Raw genomic sequence first — 21,006 nt, 5'->3', positions numbered from 1 at the left:
TTATGAAGTATGTCTGATTTGTATGTGATTTCTCACAGGTGAGGCGGCCCTCAATGAATACCTGAAGATCAAGACAGTCACTTTTGAATACTGAAAAAGAAGCTCTCAGTGAGGAAAAAGAGCCAGCCCCAGCGTTGAGTGAACCCGCTGCCTTCCCCTGCTCTCCCATCCTTCCTAATATGAGTCCCCTGGAGGGGAAGACAAAGAAGGGCTTTCAGTCACCTGCACAATGTGACATCCGCCCTACCTTGGGCTCCCTACCTTGGGTCCTCCCTACCTTGGGTCTTCCCTTTCCACTGGAGAAACACAACCCACCTTTCATGCAGAATTCTGCCCAAATTCAGGGAATAGAGGGTTAAAAAGAAACTAGCCTCTCCCTTCCTACCACTTCTGGGTGCCTCCCGTGATAAAACAGCATCCTGCCTTCAAAGAGATCAACCAGCTAACACTACCCACCACTAATGACCACTTGAATGGGAAGGTCAAACACATATTGAATGTGTTCTTTGCATTGGTACACATATGGAGACCGATGGCGCCACAAAAGCAATTATCAAATTTTTGTGCTGAAATTGAAAGGGTTAGAGCTGGAAGAGCCCTTTAAATATAGAATATGGGAGATAGAAGAGCCCTTAGAACATAGAAAATGAGAGCTGGAAGAAACTCTGGAATATAGAATGCCAGAACTGGAAGAGGGACTATCTTTCTAAATGATATAGTTTCCATATTTAGCAACCCCATTTCTCCTCCTCTTCTTCTGTATTTTTTCCAACCATATAATGAGCAGTGGTTTATTTTCAGCACATACAATGTCAGAGCTGGAAAGGACCTTAGAACACAGAATGCAAGATGACCTCTGTGTTAGAGACCTTAGAAATTACCTAGTCCAACCTTCTCTTTCTGTAGATGAGGTGATCGAGAAAGTGAAGGGTCGGTCACACAGTGGTAGGTATTCCAATTGGAATTCGAACCCAGATCTTCTGATCCCATAATACCTTTTCCTACCATGTCATGCTGCCTCCCTAGAAATCCTTGCAAATATCAACTAACCAAGAAATCATTATTGGATATCTACTATGTACCCAACCACCATTAGAAGCACTGAAGGGAATACAGGAGAGGAAGACATGACCTCTGCCCTTAGGGAGCTTATAATCAAGATGGAAAGACACTATTAACACTTGAGAAACAACTAGAGGGCATAAGACAGTACATAACCAAATAGTAAGTTATGTGGGTCAAAACTTCAGTGTTCTTCAAAACCAAGAGAAGAAAAGAGGAGGGTAAACTGAAGGAATCAGTGAAGGCTTCGTGGAAAGGCAGATCTTGTAAAAACCCTCCATCATTCAACACAGGAGAATGGCTACCTGAAATGAAAATGCAGTACTTCGGTGTCATTACCGTATCTATGTGACCTTTCCAAGTCCAGAAGGCTAGGGACCCCATCTTTCCAGATTGGAGAATTTCTCTCTCTCTCTCTCTCTCTCTCTCTCTCTCTCTCTCTCTCTCTCCCTCCCTCCCTCCCCCCCTCCCTCTCTTCTTCCCTCCCTCCCTCTCGACTGTTCATATTTTGCACATTGGTCTCATATATATAGAACGTCCAAGACATCTCCTTCTCTAGTCCCTTTCATCTGCTTCTTTGAGTGTGTCAGATTCTAGTTACAAACCTTCATGGCTCTTGCGCATTTTTTAAATTTTCTCTAATCATGCCCACTGCTCTCAGCCCCTCTCATCATATCCTAAAACAATCCTCTTCCTTGTATGGGGGGCTATGTTCCTGGGCTGGCCAAGATGAGGTTCTGGAAGGCCTTTCCTGACTCCTCCAAGGCACTCTTACTTTTTCCATTTAATTTAACTTACATTCAACTCAACAAGCATTTATTTAAAAGTTCTTATGTGCTTTGGACCCAAAGACAAAAAAAAATAATCCCTATCCTCAAGGAGCTTATGTTCTACTTTCAGCCAATGTATATATTACTTCCATATGTCAAGGAGCCATGTTTTGACTAATGCAGGTACTCACAACTTCTCTATGCCTTACCAGGTGGCCTTTGTGAATTGCTTTAGTTGAAAAAAAATTGTCACCCAGCAACCAACCTTATGAATGTCTCCAAATTGAACTATACTGACTGTACATAATTCACCACTGGGTCCAAACTCAAAGCCTTTGGAGGTTAGTAGGAAGCATTTTTTCCCATCCTAAAGTTCAACCCAAAAAACTCTTGAGCAAATTTATATCCTAAACATCCAGTCAAATAGATAAAACAGTAATAGATTCTAAATCCTCCAGTATCATCGGACATTTGCATAATTGAATGAAACAAATCAAGACAGGCTAGAATTAAGCCAACAATCAGTGATCTATAATTCTAGATGAACTCATAGGAAGAAAAAAAGAGGTGTGATTGGGAATACCCTACTTGATATTTCCGATAAGAGGTGATTAGAGTTGAAAGGGATGCTGGATATCATCTAATCCAACCCCTTTCATTTTACAGAAGGGGAAACCGGGCAGTGAGGGTGGAGTTGAAAGAGGAAGGATTGGGAATCAGAGGACCTAGTTCTTGGTTCTTCCAATGACCACTCGTGCTAGCTTGGGCAAGTCACTTAAATTCTATGGGTCTCAATTTTATCATCTCTAAAATGATGGGGTTGGATTAGCTGCCCTCTAACTTCCAACTTTAAACCTATTACCCTATGACCCAAAGAGACTCAAGGAATGGGAGAAATTAAAAAGACTTTAATGGATTATAATCCAACTTTCCCATTTTTCAGAAAGAAAAGTAAGATGCATTGAAGTTAGTTGCTAAAGCCTAAGGTAACTCAGCTGATAAGTGACAAAGCAGGGATTTAAACCATGTTTCTTTATATTCTCAAACATTATTCTTTTAGCGTGCATGTATGCGCATACACACTTAACAGGTAGGAACACAGTGAAAAATACAGACTTCATCACAGATTTTAACATTTCTCTCAACTTGTAGAGTTAAAAATAAACCACCCTTGTCAAAAATGAAAACAAATGTTCTAAAATCAGGGGAGGAAAATAATGTAACTAGAATGGCAAAAGAAACTAGCTAGTCAATATTATCAAAACAAAAACTAGGTCTTGGGAAAAATGAACAAAACAATCCTTTAGCCAAATTAACCTTGACAAATACACAATCTCAGAAAATGGTAAAGCTAGAAGAACCCATGTTGTTGTTTTTGGTGGTTTTCTAGTCATGTCTGACTCTTTATGACCCCATTTGGAGTTTTCTTGGCAGATAAATGGAGTGGTTTGCCATTTCCTTCTCCAGCTCATATTACAGATGAGGAAAGTGAGGCAAACAGGGCTAAGTGACTTGCCCAAGGTCAAACAGCTGGTAGGTGTTTGAGTCGAAATTTGAACTCAGGAAGATGAGTCTTTCTGACTTCAAGCACAACGCTCTGTGAATTATGGCACCACCTCACCTAGCTGAACAGAAGGACCATTATTTTCAGGATCATAGGGTCTGAACTGAAAACTGATAAAGGCCTTAGAAGTCATCATGTCCAGTCACCTCATTTTACAATGCAGGAAAATAAGGCCCAGAGAGGTTAAGTCACTTTCCCAAAGTCACACAGATGGTAGGGGGCATGACCGTGCTTTGAACCCAAGTTCTCTAACTCCAAATCTACTATTTCAACACCTTTGTTCTACAGAACAGGAAACTGAGGTCAAAAGAAAAGAAGGAATATATCCAGTGTCACACAATGAATTAATGGCAAAATCAGGATGTTTCTCATACACGTATGTAAAAATATATGTAGATGTACATATTAAAAAATTATCAATAAAGGCAATACAACAATAAATAAAAGAAAACATTTTCAATCTGCAAAATCACATAGATATGTGCATATGTGTATATGTATGTAATATGTAGACATGTGTAGACACATATTCAATGAAATGGGAAATGACAATTTTTTTTATTTTAAAAATTTTGAATGCCAGAATCTCGGAGCTGAAAGGACCATTAAAAGTCTAGCCTTATATAGGCAGATAGTAGTCCAGTCACTGCTAAAACACTTTTCTGAATCCATGCAACTGGTCCACAGTTGACCAGTGAGCCATGAAATAGCTAAGTGCCTCTCTAGGGTATGAAGAAGTTAAAATAACCCCCCAAACAAAGCCCCAGGACCAGAGAACCATAGGAGAAAATTCAATCAATCCCAACAGGGCCTGATCCCGCCCATATTTCACAAGGCGTTCCCACCTATGATGAGAAGCATTCCCTAATACACTTTATGAAACAAAACCCTGCTCTTGATATCAAGTAACATCATAAGTCGAAAAGAAAATGAAGGTTCACTAGATTCACCATCCTTAAGGAATATGGGCACTAAAGTACTGAATGAAATTATTACAATTAATTACAACTATAGGGGCTAGATCTATGATGTCATTGATATGGGGGAACTCCTTGGATAGGGAAATTCCCTCTGTCAGTGAAAGTTAGCACCTTCCCTTCTGCCTAGAGGAGAGGCCACGGCCTACAGCTGCCTGAAGTAAGTAAGGCTCCCAAGTAAGGCCTGAATCAGATTAAAATGTAATCGGGAAATATTTAATGAAATAAATTAAAATTACAATAGAACATAGATAATGTTAGTATGTGCCTTTCTAATCCAGGATGTGACAGGCAGGGATCCTTAGGTGCACTATAGTTTTCATTTGAGTTGGACACCACTGGCCTAGACAGTTAAGTGCCTTACCCAGGATCACACAGCTGGTATGTTTTGAAGGTAGGGCTTGAACCCAAGTCTTTCTGGTTTTGAGGCCACCTCTCTATCTACTACATCATATTCATGTCATACAGATATATTCAAACTGAAGAAGCCTACCTACGCTGCACATGGGCAAAGATTATTCAATATTTACAAGAGGGTCAATATAATTACTCACATGTAGATAACTCTTTGAATGAGATAACATACCAAAATTTATGAGATACAGCCAGAGGTACCTAGGGAAAAATGTATATCTCTAATTGTTTATATCAATAAAATAGAAAAAGAGCAGATCAATGAATTGGGCAAGCGACTAAGCAAAAAACTAGAAAAAGAACAAATTAAAAATCTTCCATTAAAGATGAAATTGGAAATCCTGAAAATCAAAGGAGAGGTTAATAAAATTGGAAGTAAAAAAAATCATTTAATTAATAAATAAAACTAGAAGCTGGTTTTATGAAAAAAAACACAATAAAGTAGACAAACCATTGGTAAATGTGATTTTAAAAAGGAAAGAAGAATGAAGTCTACAAAAATTTTCATGTGCATTATCTTAACAGTTCCTCACCAAAGCTTTTGGAGGTGAATAATGCAATTATTTATGATTCCAATTTTACAGATTAGAAAACAGGCATCCAGAGAATAAAAGTGGTTTGCCTAAGGTCACGTGCCTAGTAAATGGCAGATCTCTCATTCCAAATCCAGTGTTTCACATATAAGATAAATAAGAATTTATATTACCAAGAGAGGCTAGAGTGCTGGCCGTGGAATGAGGAAGAACAGGGTTCAAATTCTGGATTTGACACATGCTGGCTGTGTGGCCATGGGCAAGTTATTTAACCTGTTGGTGCCAAGGAGGGTTCTCTACGACTTCAAGTTACAGAATCTGAGTTAGTGGAGGGACTGTCCATACTGAGAGCTCCTTACATTACGAAAACTCCAATATGGACTTTTAGAAAAACAGGTGGTTGACAATCCTGAGCTCTCGCTACAGATTTTAGAAACTTAGGATCATAAGTGTAGATCTGGAAGGGACCTTACAAGTTATATGGTATGATACTCTTATTTCATAGGTGAGAAACTGAGAGACAAAGCAGTTGAATAGCTTGACCAAGGTCAAACAGATAGTAAGAAATAACAACCAGGATTCAAACCCAGGTCCTCTTGACTTCAAATACAGAACTGATTCTACTGCATCATGATACTTAACGTGGAAATGCCCTCCAATGGAGAAATCAGAGAGAATTGCTCTCTGCCCCACCCCCCATTACTTAATTTAGCATTAGAAGAAGGTGAGAAATAACCAGGCTTAACAGAACCATAGAGAGAGCATCACAGAAGGACCCAAAGCCCTAGTACATGAAAAGTGATGAATTCTCCCAAATATTTAAGTATGGTCCAGAGGGTCATGAAGAATCAGACCTGACTTAATGACTGAACAACTAAGTCTAGAACTAAATATGCTAAGCAGAGGGCCACAAGGCTACCTAAGGAAGGGTAACTTGGACCAGGTCGGAAATTGGAAAAGGTCAAAGTTTCTATGCTAACTAGCAGTGAGATCAGGTTTGTGAATGGGTGCTACATACCCAGGCTGGGAGAGCTAGAAGGGGGGAAGAGGGAAAGAGAGGGGGGAAGAAGGGAGGGGGAAGGGGGAGAGAGAGAGAGAGAGAGAGAGAGAGAGAGAGAGAGAGAGAGAGAGAGGGGAGGGAGGCGGAGGTGGGGCAGAGAGCCCTAAATGCTGCCAGGGAGACTGAAAAATGCCTAGAAGAGAGTAAAATAAGCCAAATTCTGCTGTAGCATAAGCCAAATAAGGTACCTTTATCAAATACTCCTACAATACTCATCCAGATTAGTGAGGGCCAGTGCCAACTGGCCTCCAAGTGACATGGATATGAAAACAATCACACACCAACTAGAACTGTTTTCTTATTCTATTTGTTCTTCATGTCGTCGGTACTGGGAGAATTAAGTGTCTGGCTCCTTATCCTGGCATTCGAAGCCCTCTATGATCTAGTTCCAATTTTTCTAGCCTTTCATGTGTATTCTTTTTTGCAGCCATGCCTGACCACTCACTCTTCTCTGATCTCAGCCTGCCCCTTCCCACCTTGGTGCCTTTGGGCACACTGTTCCAGATCCTTAGAATGGTCTCCCCTGATGTTTCTGCCTATTCAGATCCTTCTTTTTTTTTTCAAGGACCAGATTGGATGACTCCTACTAGGAAAAGCATCAAGACAGAGTGGGAAAAAGTCCTGGCTCTTCAGGCAAGAGGACATGGATTCAAATCCTACCTCTGACACATACTACCCGTGTAATGTGGGAAAGTTCCTTTACCTTCATTGGCCTTGTTTTCCGGAACTTTAAAACGAAGCAGGTAGGTGGTGCAGTGGATAGTGAACTGGGCTTGACCTGAGTTCAAATGTGATCTCAAATACTTACTAGCTGGGTGACCCTGGGCAAGTCACTTAACCCTGTTTGCCTCACTTTCTTCATCTGTAAAATGAGCTGGAGAAGGAAATAGGACGCCACTCCAGAATTTTTGCCAAGAAAACCCACAATGGGGTCATGAAGAGTCAGGCACAACTTTTTATTTCTTCCCCAACTACATGTTAAAACAATTTTTTAACATTTTTTTAAAATGTTTTGAGTTCCAAATTCTATCCTTCCCTCCCTGACCTCCCCTTACCCTTAGATGGTAAATAATTTGATATGGGTTATACATGTTCAACCACTGTGTTTTTAAGAGATTTTTTTAAATGTTTGTTGAATAATATGGAAATATGTTTTGCATGACTTTACATGTATAATTGATATCATATTGTTTGCCTTCTCAGTGGGTGGGGAAGGGACTAGTGGGAGAGAATTTGGAACTCAAGATATAAAAAAAATGAATGTTATAAATAAATAGACAGAAAGAAAGACATTCATTGAATTGAATTCCTCTGAAGGAACTGGAAAGCTGCCCTGCTTCATCCATTTATATGTCAGAATATCCTCACTGACTCTCGCCATGCTTGATATGGACAGTGGGACAGTAAATACACACCAGAATCAACTGTGGACCAATTCTCCATTATTTACATATTGAGCAATTTTGTTCACCACAGACAGAGTGATGTAAGTGAAACCTTGAAAATTATTGCGTCATTTCCAGTCCCTGAAAATAAACAAGTTAAAAACCAGAAGCAAAGGTCAATGTGCCCACACAAATGTGTGTGTATACGTGCGTATATACATGCATATGTTTATATAATATATGTATCCAGTAGAAAATTCTTTTGATAGACCTGGACAAAGGTATTGTCAGTGAGCTGACCCCCTGTCTCAGAGCAGGCACCAATCCCAGCTCCAGTCCATAGGATACCTGGAAGAGGAAGGAATAGTAGGCCCTGGGGGCTGCCTTCCCTGTAGGGCACTGGCACCAGCTCTGGGACCTAACGCAAATCTCTTCCCCATTCTATACCTCCATGTCTTCACATATAAAAGGAGGAGAATGGACCCAATTGGGGGCTCTTAACCTTTTTGTGTGGCCTGGACCCCTTTGGCAATCTAATAAAGCCTATGGACCCCTTGTCAGAATAATGCTTTTAATTGCATAAAATAAAATACATAGAGTTACACGAGAAATAATTATATTGAAATGTTTTTAAAAATTCCTGGACTCAAGGTTAAGAAGGCTCTTTTGGCTCTAAGCGCTACAAGGCTCTATTCTAAGACAGCTGCAGCTCTACCCTTTCCCATGTGCCAAAGGCTTACTTGGGTTAGTCCCTTCTCCTCTACTAAATCAATTTTGTCCAAAGGTCACAGGCTTATAGTTAGCGTTCTATTCACCAGGAATAATAATTATTCTTCCTGCTTCTTAAAAACCATAACTAAATGCTGCCTCCACACAATGAGATGACAGTGCAATCACTTTCAAAGTCTTTGCAGACCCCCTTGGATTCCATTGTTCTGCTATTTTCCCCTCCTTATCATTATCCAACATTCCTCTGCTTTGGTTTCTCCCACCCTCAAACCACCCCCAGGAGGTGAAGGATATGGGACTTCTCTGGTGCAGAAGAGGGATATCTGTTCCTGATTCCCCGAGTCACCCTCTTAACCATAGATAGCCTTTACAACCTATCAAACACTACCCTGTCCCCATTTCTGCACACAATCCAAAAGCTCCTGCACTTCATTCTCTTTGCTACAGCCTACCTGCACAGCAGCAAATCGGTCCTGTTGTTGCCATGGAAACTCAGGGACACCACATAGGATGAGGAAAACTGGGCAAATCCTTCAGCTTAGAAGTGATGCTCACTGGGGGTCAGGGTTCAATTTCAGAGAGATTACAAATGGCCCACTTGATGAGTCCCTCCTACAGAGACATGAAGTCTGGCCAAAGATGACCCCTAGAGTTGAGGAGCGAGGGAGAATTCCAACTCCACCCCCACTGGAGCTTGTGCAGGAAAGGACAAAAAAAAGAAAAAAGAAAAAATGGCCATTAGCACAAAAAACAGCTTGCTTTCCTCATTGCTCTTCAACTCTGGTCCCAGCTAGGATGGGTGGTCCAGTGCCCACTGGAACATTGCAGGTGCTTAATAAATGTTGATTGGTTGATTGGTCCAGATCCTGGATTACCTCCCACTTCCAAAAGAATGTAAGCTCCTCGAGGGCAGAGACTATGTCACTTTTGCCTTTATACCCTTAGAGTCTAATATATACCTGGTATCCAGTAGGTACTTAACTGCTTGTTGCCTGTGAATGATTCTGGCTGCCACATACATTCTCATTGTTTCAGTCTTCTCACAGTAAAGTACCTGCCTCCTATGCTGATGGCCATTGTGTCTATCTTTGCCTGCTCCTCTATTACAGGGGTGGGGGCCCAAGGCCACAGGTCCCCCTCTAGGTCCTCAGGTGTGACCTTTTGACTAAATCCACTTAGAGGGCTGCACTTGAGGACCTAGAGGCCACATGTGGTTTCCTCACCCCTGCTCTATTACTTCCCTCCAAGCTGATCCCAACCACTCCCACAATGACCTTTTGGCCCTTTCTATCATAGCATAGGCAGCTGAAGCTTTGCAAGTGCCCAATGAGGCCCCCCAGTTACGTATAGTTCATAAATTTTCACTTACCAGAAATTTCAAGGCATACAATGACATCTTCAGTTTGAAGAGTTGGTCTGTAAGAGTGGTGTCAAAGACTCTGAAATAATCCAGGAGGAACTAGATTAGAAGCCTTCTTCCTGAAGAAGACTACTCAAAGGTGAAGAAGGTAGAGTGATATAGAAGAAAGGACATTGACTCTGCAATTTGAGCACCCCAATTCCAATCCTGTTGATGCCATTTGCCACTTACCTGACTTTAGACAAATCCCTTTATCTTTCTGGGGCTCAGTTTCTCCATCTTGTAATATGAAAGAGAACGGATTGGATGGCTTCTGAGGTTCTTGACAGCTATAGATCAAGCATTCCAATGAGCATTAAGACCTATTCATTCATTTAATTATCTAGTATGATAAAGAAACTTGCCCTAAGGAAAAGGAAGGCTTTTTGGCTGTCAGAGAAACCTACGCACTGTTGCTAGACTGGTTAAAATGGACACAGGTAATGATATTTTCCTAAATTAGTTTAACTGGTGTTCCTAGATGGAGCAGTGGGAAGAATCAGAGGACTTGCCATGGCATCTCAGCTCTGCTACCTCCCACTTGAGTGACCTTGGGCCTCCATTTCTTCATCTTTAAAATGAGAGTGTTGGATGAGGTGATCTGTAAGACCCCCCCCCCAGTTCTAAATCTATGATCCCATCGAAGATCAATAACCTTGATAAGTGAATAACTGGTAGCAAACAACAGTGTCCTATTTTGTGGTTATCAAATGCGAATTCTCTGGTAAATTCTCCTGTGTGAGAAGAGTTATCCCTACTCCTTGCTAAAGCTAATCTCTCTACGTTTGCCCTTCATCCCACAACTTATGTTTGAGGGACCAACCAGGGAAATGTAGGGATCTGGGGGCCCCTCCAAGGCAGAGAGGTAACCAGAGTTTATTCTATTTTCCCAAAAAGTCTGCCACAGCTAACTGTGTTTTCATCAGCAGCACCACCATTGACCTGGCTTCCAATGTTCGAAACTTCGATACTAGCTTTGACTCTTCCCATTCCTTCCCACTAACATATCCAATTAATGAAAAAGCTCTCTCAATTCTAAGACGGGGATCTCTCTCAAATCCATCTCTCCCCCCACCCCCAATCAGAGAGGCCAGGTAATACAGTGGATAAAGTCTTGAACTTGGAGTCAGGAAGACATGAGTTCAAATCCTGACCCAGATATTTGTGAGCTGTGTGACCCTGGGTAAGTCACCTAATTGCTCTCAGCCTCAGTTTCCTCATTTGTAAAATGGGATAATAATAGCACCTACTTCATAGGATTGTTGTGTGTTGTTGAGATAGTATCTGAAATGTATTATAAGGCTCAACATGCTATATAAATACTAACTATTATTAATTCCATTGAGGTCACCTAACTATGGGCTCTCATTAATCTAAGTACCTCCTGCCCCAACCTGGGAAAATAGCACTTCACTAGCCTGTCATTCATGTACTATTTTTAATAATTATTTACTATATGATATCTCCTCCTACTACAATATGAATTCTGTGAGGGCCTTGAATGTGGCAGCTAAACATTGTACTTCTCTCAGAATTTAACACAGTGCCTTGCATACAGTGAGTGTTCAGTAAATTGGTGAAAAGAAAAAGGGTTTGGGTTTTGAATAATTTAGGGAGGGCCATAATTTTTTTAAAAAATAATAATGACGATGTAGGTGATAAAAGATTTAATAAAGGCAAGGGATGAAGATTTATATAATTAATTCAATCAATAGACATGAGGGAGCCACTGAGGCCTCTCTACCTCACAGCAGCTAGGTGAGGCTGGCAGGAAAAGCCTTAACTCCATTTTGCAGAAGAGGAAGGGGTTTTGCAGGGATTAATAAGGAACCAGGTTCCTAAAGGGTTGGTCTCTAGGGTAATAAACAGTGTGTCCCAAAAATGTTAGTGCTGTTTTAAGGTTTAATAGCTTAAAAGAGCACTGAGGAAGGGCAGTGTCAAGACTCTACAAAAAGTCCCACAGAAGTCACACCATAAGTAAAGGGAGCTTCATGAGGATGCCCAGGAAGAAGAGAAAAGACATCCAGCATCAAGGAAGCTTTGAGTCAAACTTTTGCCCTCTGTGCTCTAAGCTTGGGGCCACTTTCCCCTGGATTCTGTATGGGGGGGGTGGGGGGGTAACCAACTATAGTACCTTAGTAAATATCCATTTCTAAAAATGATTGAAATCAGGCTGGTGGATATCACTCATAATCGAAGAGCAGCGAGTACTTATGCACTAGAGAACAAGAAACCACCAACCGCTCAGGGCTTCTCCTGGACTGAAGGGATAAGCAGTAGCTGAGCTCTGGGGACCCCATCTGCCAGCACAACTCGGGGTTCAGAGAATAATTCCAGATCACGTACTCCACAGGACAATAGAATTTCAGGCTAGAAGGAACCTTGGAGATTATCTCCTGCAAATACTTTATTTCACAAAGGAGGAAACTGAGTAGCCTAAAGTTACATAGCTAATCAGAAGCAGAGCCAAGATTTCAAAACCAGGCCTTCTGACTCTAAACATAGTATTATCTTTCCACCAAATGTGCGTAAATGTATGTTTTTCCATACCATTTCATGGCCCTGATTTGTATGGCCTGCTTAATTTTTTTTTTCATTTACAATTTCTGGAATAAATAGACACCAGACTATAAATAACCAGAATGATAACATGTAAAGTTTTTTTTTTAATTTTACATCTAAGGAAATGGTGAATAATCTGTTGCGCTTAACAAATGGTTTTTGTTCTCACAGTCAACCAAAGGTATCACTGAAGTCGTGTGAGTATCGGGAAGGGGGGAATTCAAGATATATCTGCCTTCTTAAGTCACTCTTTTCCTAATATGTCCTTGGTATTTCTTTCACACCGGTGTATGGGGGAGAAATGGCCGGGGGGGGCGGAGAGTGTGGGGGATGGGGTAGGGGAAGGGCTAAAGAAAAGGAGAAAAGGGAAAGAGGAAAGAATGAGAAAACAGTTATTACTGGTATTCCCAAAGGGTTGGTCTGATTCTTGCCTTGAGGGTAAAAGACAGGGTGTCCCAAAAATGTTAGTGCTGTTCTAAAGTTTCATAGCTTAAAACAGCACTAAAACTTTTGGGACACACCGTATAAACTACTCTGTTTGGTATATTTAGACCCTTTTACAATCTGGTTCCAAACCATCTTTCTATACCAACTCTCCTTCACACACCTTACATTCCCAGAAAACTGGCCTACTTTCTGTCCCCCATACACAGCATCCCATCTCCCTTCTCTATGGGAGGCTATCCAGGCTATCCCCAATGCCTAAAATACGATCCCTGCTCATCCTCTACAAAGCATAGCTCAGATGCCACTTCCTGTCGGTCACCTTTACCGATCTCCCCAGTTGACAGCCCTCTGTCCCGCAATGATGTTGTATTTACTTTGCAAATATTTTGTAGCTGGCTAACTGTGTATATACATTGTTTTCCCCGAGGAGAATGTAAGCTTTTGGAGCCAAGGACAGTATCATTTTTGTCTTTGTATTCCTAGCACAGCATCTAGCACATAGAAAGTAGGTACTTAAAAAATACTTGCTGGTATTTTTAGCATTCTTCAATACTCCAGTGCTGCAAGGGATCTCTGATCTCATCACTCTGGGCATTCCTTCCAATGATGAAGATCGTGGTCAACCTGGCCTGCCAGTTGTGTACCACTCTTGTCCAAATCCTCCCAGAAATTTGCCACAGGGGTCACAATCATCATTCTGAAGATTTCCTTATGCTCTCTTGATAATGAATAGAATCCCCTTAATCAATCCCCTTAACGAAAGGATTTGTTCTTTAAAAGGCTGCACCCAAGGACCTAGAAGATCACATGTGGCCTTGAGGCCAGAGGCTCCCACCCCTGGAGTAGATCAATACCAAGGGAGCACACTGGCTGTCTGTTGGTTAGCCCTCACTCCCATCGTGTGATGACCAATTTGTATTTTCTGTAGTCACTTATTTCTCAGCTGACATACTTTATAGCACTTCTCCTGCATAACGCTTTGTCTGAAATGTATTTAGTCTGTTTCCACCACTCATGTTTTCCCCATTATGCTTTGAGTCAGTTTGTTGAAAAAAAAAAGGATTTGCTGAGCCCTTAGTATATGTTTTAGGTACTGTGCTATGTACCAGGGATACAAAGAAAGGCAAAAACAGTCCCTGCCCCCTAGAAGCTTACATTCTAGTGACAGAGAGGAGGGGGGAGGGGAGGTGGAGAGAGAACATATAAAGAAGTTCATATCACAATCTAGATGACTTGTTTTTTCTGGAATGGATAGTTAGACTGAACCCTTGAGTAAGGATCACAAGGAATGTCCAGCACAGAGTCCAAATGAAAGAAGGATTGTGAGGTGAGGTCCTCAAGATGCTCACACTGGTGAAAGACATTAACTATTATATTAAGACCTGAAACATTTTGCTGAAGTCAGTGTAGGAATTAATGTTTAATTCTTCCATGAGGAAGTTAGGTGGCACAGTGGACAGACTGCTGGGTCTGGAGTCAAGAAAACTCATCTCTGTGAACTCACATCCGGCCTCAGGCACTTACTAGCTCACACACTAGCTGTGTGACCCTGGGCAAGTCACTTAACTCTGTTTGCCTCAGTTTCCTCATCTGTAAAATGACCTGGAGAAGGAAATGGCAAACCACTCCAATATCATTGCCAAGAAACCTCCAAATGGGGTCACAAAGAGTCAGACATAACTAAACAACAACTTCCATGTAGTAAGCTCTGAAAGTTCAATTCTGTGTATAAGGAGGAGGAAGAGGAAGAGAGGAGAAGGAGAAGGAGAAGGAGAAGAAGAAGAAGAAGAAGAAGAAGAAGAAGAAGAAGAAGAAGAAGAAGAAGAAGAAGAAGAAGAAGAAGAAGAAGAAATAAACATTCCTAAAATGCTACCTAGCTGCATAGGTGACGATGAGGATAGAAAGAGAAAGGAAGTGACTGGTGTGACCTAGATAGAATAAATAAGGCCTGGCAGCTAATTAGTCTCCAGAGGTGAAGGAGATGGGGAGAGCCAAAGCTCATGTTGAGGTTTGGGGCATGGGTGACCAAGTAGATGGGGATGCCCCCCAACAAAGTCACAGATTTGGTGGTAAATATAGTCATCTTGGCAGAGAGAGATCCTGTAGGCAGCTGGAGATTTAGGTCTGGAGCTCAGGAGATAGATAGAAAGAAGGTCTGAAGAAGTGTTCGGTTGACCATGGAAGGTCTTGAATGTCCATGTAGATTGGACTTTAATTTGTAGGCAATGAGAGGCCACCAAGGTTTTGAGAAGTTAGCATTGAGAAGTTAGTGGAGAAGCAGAGGAAGCAAATGTGACCAGCTTTTTCTAGGAGTTTGGCTGAGAAAGGAAGGAGAGATATAGAAGGATAGCTTGAGGGGATGGGAGGTTCATCTGAGCATTCCCTCTTTGTTGTATGTCTGTGAAACCTGGACAGTCTACCAGTGACATGCCAGGAAATGGACTCACTTCCATTTGAATTGTCTTAGGAAGATCCTGGAAATCACCTGGCAGGATACTGAGGTGGACTACCAGGCGTTCAAACTCTACTGCAGAGAGTGCAACTCCCATGGTCTGGCCATGTTGTTTGAAGCTCAAAACTTTTTTGCCTAAAAGACTTTTACAGAGAACTGGCAAGGCAAGCACTGACACCGAGGTCAGAAGAAGTGATACAAGAACGCTTTCAGGATCTCTCTGAATAACTTTGAATTTATTGTGAGATATGGAAGACAGTGGCACAGGACTGTCCAACATGGTGTCCCCAAATCAGAGAAGGCACTGTGCTCTGGGGGCAAGGTAGAATTGCAGCAGCTCAAAAGAAATGTGAGCTCTCTCCACTGCAAATGTTCATATGGACTATTTGTGCCTGACTGTAATAAAGCCTTCAGAGCTCGTACTGGTCTGATCAGCCACAGCCACACACACACACACACACACTGTATATACCTTGACACCCACACAGTGATGTCATTTTGGTCCTCTCATATTTTTCACTAATCCATGTGCCATGTTAAAAATCGCCCCTGCTAGCTTTCATTTCTGCAAGGGCAGAGGCACGATCCAATTTATGCTTAATCTTTAGATGGCAAACTCTTGGAGGGCAGGGACATTCTCTCTCTCTGTCTCTCTCTCTGTCTCTCTCTCTCTCTCTCTCTCTCTCTCTCTCTCTCCCTCCCTCCCTCCCTCCCTCTCTCCCTCCCTCTCTCTCTCCCTCCCTTTCCTGGCATTTAACACAATGCCTGGGCACATAGTAGACATCTGGTAAATGTTTATTGGTTAATCTCTTCCTCAGCACATAAGGCATGCTTATTAAATTATTATTGAATGAATGAATGCGTACATGCGTGTAAGACTACACGCTTTGGTGGAGGCTTTCTGCTGGGGGGTGGGGGGGAGGGGGTGGAGAGGCGGCTGTGACTCCGGAGACGGTGGTTCCCAGGCAGAAAGCTAGCACAGGAAAGGCAGAAGTTCCCCCCCCCCCCCCCCCGAGGTTCTTGAGCTGGAGAAGGTGAAATTTTAAAGGAATAATTGTATTTTCATATAGGGGGTTTCCTTTGTAATCCTCTGTACAGGATTTTGTGCATTTTATCCGAGGACTTTGAGAAGGAGCCTCTGGGCTTCAGCAGACTGCCCAAGGGACCAGCGAGACACCAAGAAGGTGGCTTGGGCGGAACTCGGTCAAGGTTAAGGCTATCGGCTGGGAGAGGCCAGCCCAGCTTCAAGCTCTCCTTACTCCGGGGTAGAAGGGGCGGGGCGATCTGCCAGTCTCTTGGAAGGAAAGAGCTCGGAACGAAAAAGCCCGCCGAGCCCCAGGCCAGGAGCAGTGGGAGGGAGAAACCAAACCGCGGGGGCCGGCTGCTGGGCGTGGCCTGGGAGGCGGGCGTGGTCCCTCCTCTGCCCTCCACTCCCCACCACCTCCCGGAGGCTCCCCAGGCTCGGGGCGGGGTTTGGGTTTCGGTGTTTGGGTTGCTCTATTTGCACCCCACCCCACCCCGGGCTACGGGGCAAGGCGGGGGCAACTCTTTCTTTCCTGGACGGCGTTTCCCCTTCGGCTCGCCCAGCCCCGGTCCGTCCCTGGGCATCCAGCCCTCCCCACCTCCAGCCTCCCCAGGCCCAGCCTGCGGCTTGGAAGTCTGAGCTTGCGATGTGGGCGCAAGCTCCCGTGGCCCCACGCGCTACGGGGGCGGGCGTAAATTTAGGGAACCAGCCCCACCCCCCCGCCCCCGCATGCTGACGCTAGGGCTCCCCGCACCCACCCACCCACCCACCCACGACTGCGTACCTGCCGGAGGCTGGAGCAGGAGCGGCAGGAGGTGCCTGGCGGCCTCCCCGAGTGGACCGGAGTGGAGGGAGGAAGTTTCGGTGAGTGCCCTCGGGCGGGACTAGAGGCTGCTCTGATGAGCGGAGCTCGAGGGCCCCAGCAGGGCATCGACACGAGGGAGGGGGCAGAGCTGGCCAGCAGGGAAGATGGAGGCGCTGGAGGAGTGGAAGGAACGGAGGGTGAGAGCTGCACGTGGAGTCAGAGGAATCAAGTTCAAATTCTCCCTCTGCCACTTCTTTTCTTTGACTGTATTCTCCTCTGCCAAATGAAGAGTTTGGTCTAAACGATTCCTTAGGGGCCATGGAACGAGGCTCTGCCCATCCTCTTACCCTCTCTGATCCTTGGTTTCCCACCCTGTAGAGGGAGGCAGGTGGACAAAATTATCCCAAGGATTCCTTCTAGTCACACATCTATTATCCACTGTCTCTGGCTTTGATGGGATTCCTGCCATTCCCCCTTTCACCATGGCACCCAGGGGTGCCCATCTGCCCCAGCCAATGCAGGGCTAAAGGGATCCAATGAAAAGCTTCAGACTTCGGTGTTGGTGCCTTAATATGGAGAGGTTAATATGGTGTCATGGCAGAGTCCTGGACTTGTCAGCAGAAGGCCTGGGTTTGGAGTCTTGGCTCTGCTAGCCACAGAGTGGGCACTTAGCTTCTCTGAACCTCAGTGAACTCTTCAGTAAGTACTGTTGGGATATTAAGGAGGCACTGAATTAAGAATCACCACCCTTGTGACCCTAGACCAGTCATTTCTTCCTAGGCCTCATTTGGGGCATTAATCAGCTGTAAGATGTAGGGTTTCTGAAGTCCCTTCCTGTTCCACGTTCTGTTTCTAGTACAAGAGTACTATTTCAGTAGTATTTATCATCAAAATGTTGCCTGCTGGCATCATCCTTTTCCAGAGGGGCTTTGCATTTTAAAGGGGAGCCTCAAAAGTGGCCAAGCAAGACATTGGATCTAGAGCAGTGAATTCCTAATGATGCCACTTCAGTAGGGACCCTGGTTATCAGGCCATCTGGAGAACTTGGCTCCAACACACTTACTTCTTGGTTTTCCCCTTCCCTTCTGCTGCACAAACTGGACTTTGGGCTGCTCATTGGCCTCCTCTTGTCTGCCTCTTTGTGGTCCCTTTTGCCTAAAATTAAGGCTTCCCCCCATGATCTGCTAGTTGAAATCCTTTTTCTACAAGGCCCAGCTTGGGAATGAGATGATAGCATTTCAGTTTGTAAGATATTAAATCTATTGAATCTGGTTTCCTTATTGTTACAGAAGAGGAAACAGAAGCCTAGAGAAATTGTAAGACTTGCCTGATGTTACACAGATAGAAACAAGACTGGCATCAAGGTTTGAGTCAGGCTTCTGACTCCAAGTCTGTATCTCTTTTCTATACACTACCCTCCCTGCTTTCTCTCCTTTCCCTCCCAAAAAGCAATCTTTCCCTTCTCATGTTTCTTACAGCATTTTGACTAGACCTCTTCTTTTGGTATTACACGTTCTGCCTTGTGTAATATTTGTTTACTGTTGGGCACCACATTGGTTAGACTGTAATCACCTGTTTGTTTTGTATTTTTTCTGTCTGTATTTGGACACAATAATAGCCAGCATTTACATGGCCCTCTAAGGTTTACCTCTTATCTTATTTACCTCTCTTATCTCATTTGAGCCTCACAACAGCCCTGTGAGGTGGTACCATTAGTATCCCAATTTTACAGATGAAAGAACTGAGGCTGAGAAAAATTAAGGTATTTGCCCATTGTCACACAGCTAGTATCTGAGCTAGGATTTGAACTCTGGCCTGCCAGGCTCCAAGCCCACTGCACCACCCTGCTGTCTCCTCTGTCAGAATGTAAGGTTCTTGTTTCATTCTATGAATCTGTATCCCTAGCACCTAACACAGTGCTTGCTGCCACGTGGTAGACACTAAGTAAATGTAGATAGACTGTAAAGGATCAGAGGGTAGGCCTGTGCTTTCCATCCCTGTATCCCTGGCACCAAGCAGAGGGCCTTCTTCACCCATCTGTAATGGATGCTTCAGTGGTTGCTGGCATGAGTATGAGTAACCAGACACATGCAGATTCTCACGACCAAGCCAGCTGTTCTTTATAGCCTAGGCCAGCATGGGTGCCCGGGCTTGACCTCCCTGAAATCAAATTCTGCTTGGAATTCTAATTCATTATTAGGCTCATAACATCTGAAAGAAATCATCTCCAACCCCTGATATTTTACAGAAGAGGCAGATGAAGCCCATTGAGGTAATTAGGTCACACAGAATTAGTGGCAGAACCAACGAACAAACCATGTTCTTTCCCCACAGTATTCCACGTGGCTTTCCTACCTGCCTCACTCCCAGCTTGAGCCTCAACTATGTGTGAGGTGCCCAGGAAGACTCCAGATTACATGGGATTTGTGGGTAAAACACTGGATGGGGAGTCAAGGAAGCTGGGTTCCACCTCAGAATTTTGCTTTGACTAGAACTGCTCTGGTTCTTCCCCTATAAAATAAATATAACCCCCCTGCCCAAACTCCCAAGGAAGAACCAAATCAGATACTGGACATGAAAGTAAGTCTGTAGATTTAAAACACTATCATTTAATTTCTCTTTCTACAGGAATGGATATGATTCCTAAAGACTAGGAATGAGGTAATAGGAAAGAGCTCTGAAGCAGGACTCAAAGGAGCTGGGTTCAAATTCTGCCTTTGATACTATGTGACCCTGGACAAGTCACAGCCTTTCAGGTGCTCTGGTTCCTCAGCTATAAAATGAAGGAGGGCTCTCTGACCTCTGAGATTCCTTCCAGCTCTAGAGCCGGGATCCTCTTTATCCATCCCTGCTTTACCCTTTCTCTCAGGAAAATCTCAGACATTTACCCATGGCAGCTAGGTGGTGGTGGTTAGTAGATGCTAACTGGGCCTGATGGGAGGGTGGAGCAAAAAACTCTTCTGAAAGCCTCCTTTTCTAGAAGGCTCAGAATTTCCACCAACTCTTCATTTCCCACCAGTTCTAAACATCATGCTAGGTTCTGGGTACCCTCTGGCCCCCTCCCTCCACCCAGCTTATTTGGTGTATTGTCTTCCTTGAGAGCAGGGGCTATCTTCCTTTTCCTTAGTTATATCCTCAGGATTTGACACAGTGCCTGGCACATATTAGTTGCTTTAGAAATGTTGATGGATTATTGATTGAACTGTATTACCCTAAGCAAATCACTTAAACTCTACCTCCATTTTCACATCTGTGAAATGGGAATAATATAATACTCGTACCTACTTTATTGGATTGCTGTGTGCTATTTAAAAAAGGTTTGAGAGACATAATTTTTGAGTAATTTAATCATTTTATTAATAAGACCAGCATGTTTATTAATGAAAGGATAGACCAGAGACCTCTCATGGCAGTGTTTATATGTCCTTTGAGGAGTAGGTGTTCTTGAGGGTAGCAATCAACTCTGATTGGTTAATGATTAATGAGAAAATGAGTATTACAGTGAGAGGGTGGCTTATATATTACAGTGAGGGTCTTGGGAGGTGTGACCTGGATCACCCAAATCTTGACCAAAGACACATCAATTTGTGTATCACCTGTCTGACAAAAGGGAGGCACCCACATTTTCCCAGACCTGTCTGAGCTAACACAAAGAGCAGGAATACAACCAGCCGCCCAAACTTAGAATTTATTTTACTGTCTGATTAGATTTGGGCTTAGGTAAATCTCTGCCTAAGATTTCCCACACTGGTTGATTTCTGGATGACTGGAAAAGGGGAAAACCTTGTTCTGATTCAATAATTAGTTATTAAATACAAAAGAA

General features: G+C 43.3%; 2 protein-coding genes across 4 annotated transcripts in view; both read left to right on the top strand.

Annotated features, from left to right (window-relative positions):
- ALDH1L1 (aldehyde dehydrogenase 1 family member L1) overlaps positions 1–3,196 on the top strand; it is a 72,949-nt gene extending 69,753 nt beyond the window's left edge. For both annotated transcript variants that reach the window (XM_036738172.1, XM_036738173.1), the window contains one exon: positions 39–3,196. In XM_036738172.1, coding sequence (XP_036594067.1) covers positions 39–94 — 56 coding nt within the window. In that variant the 3' untranslated portion in view covers positions 95–3,196. The remainder of the gene's footprint in view (positions 1–38) is intronic.
- Positions 3,197–16,702: 13,506 nt separating this feature from the next.
- The window catches only part of SLC41A3 (solute carrier family 41 member 3), a 66,832-nt gene continuing 62,528 nt past the window's right edge, over positions 16,703–21,006 (top strand). Inside the window, exon 1 of one of the 2 annotated variants that reach the window (XM_036738488.1) lies at positions 16,703–17,242. The gene's annotated coding sequence lies outside the window, so the exon portion shown is untranslated. The remainder of the gene's footprint in view (positions 17,243–21,006) is intronic. The other variant, XR_005009129.1, reaches the window with a different exon arrangement.

The sequence above is a fragment of the Trichosurus vulpecula genome, chromosome 9 (assembly GCF_011100635.1).
Source record: "Trichosurus vulpecula isolate mTriVul1 chromosome 9, mTriVul1.pri, whole genome shotgun sequence".
NCBI lineage: Eukaryota > Metazoa > Chordata > Mammalia > Diprotodontia > Phalangeridae > Trichosurus > Trichosurus vulpecula.
This window is presented reverse-complemented; position numbering and strand designations above follow the sequence as displayed.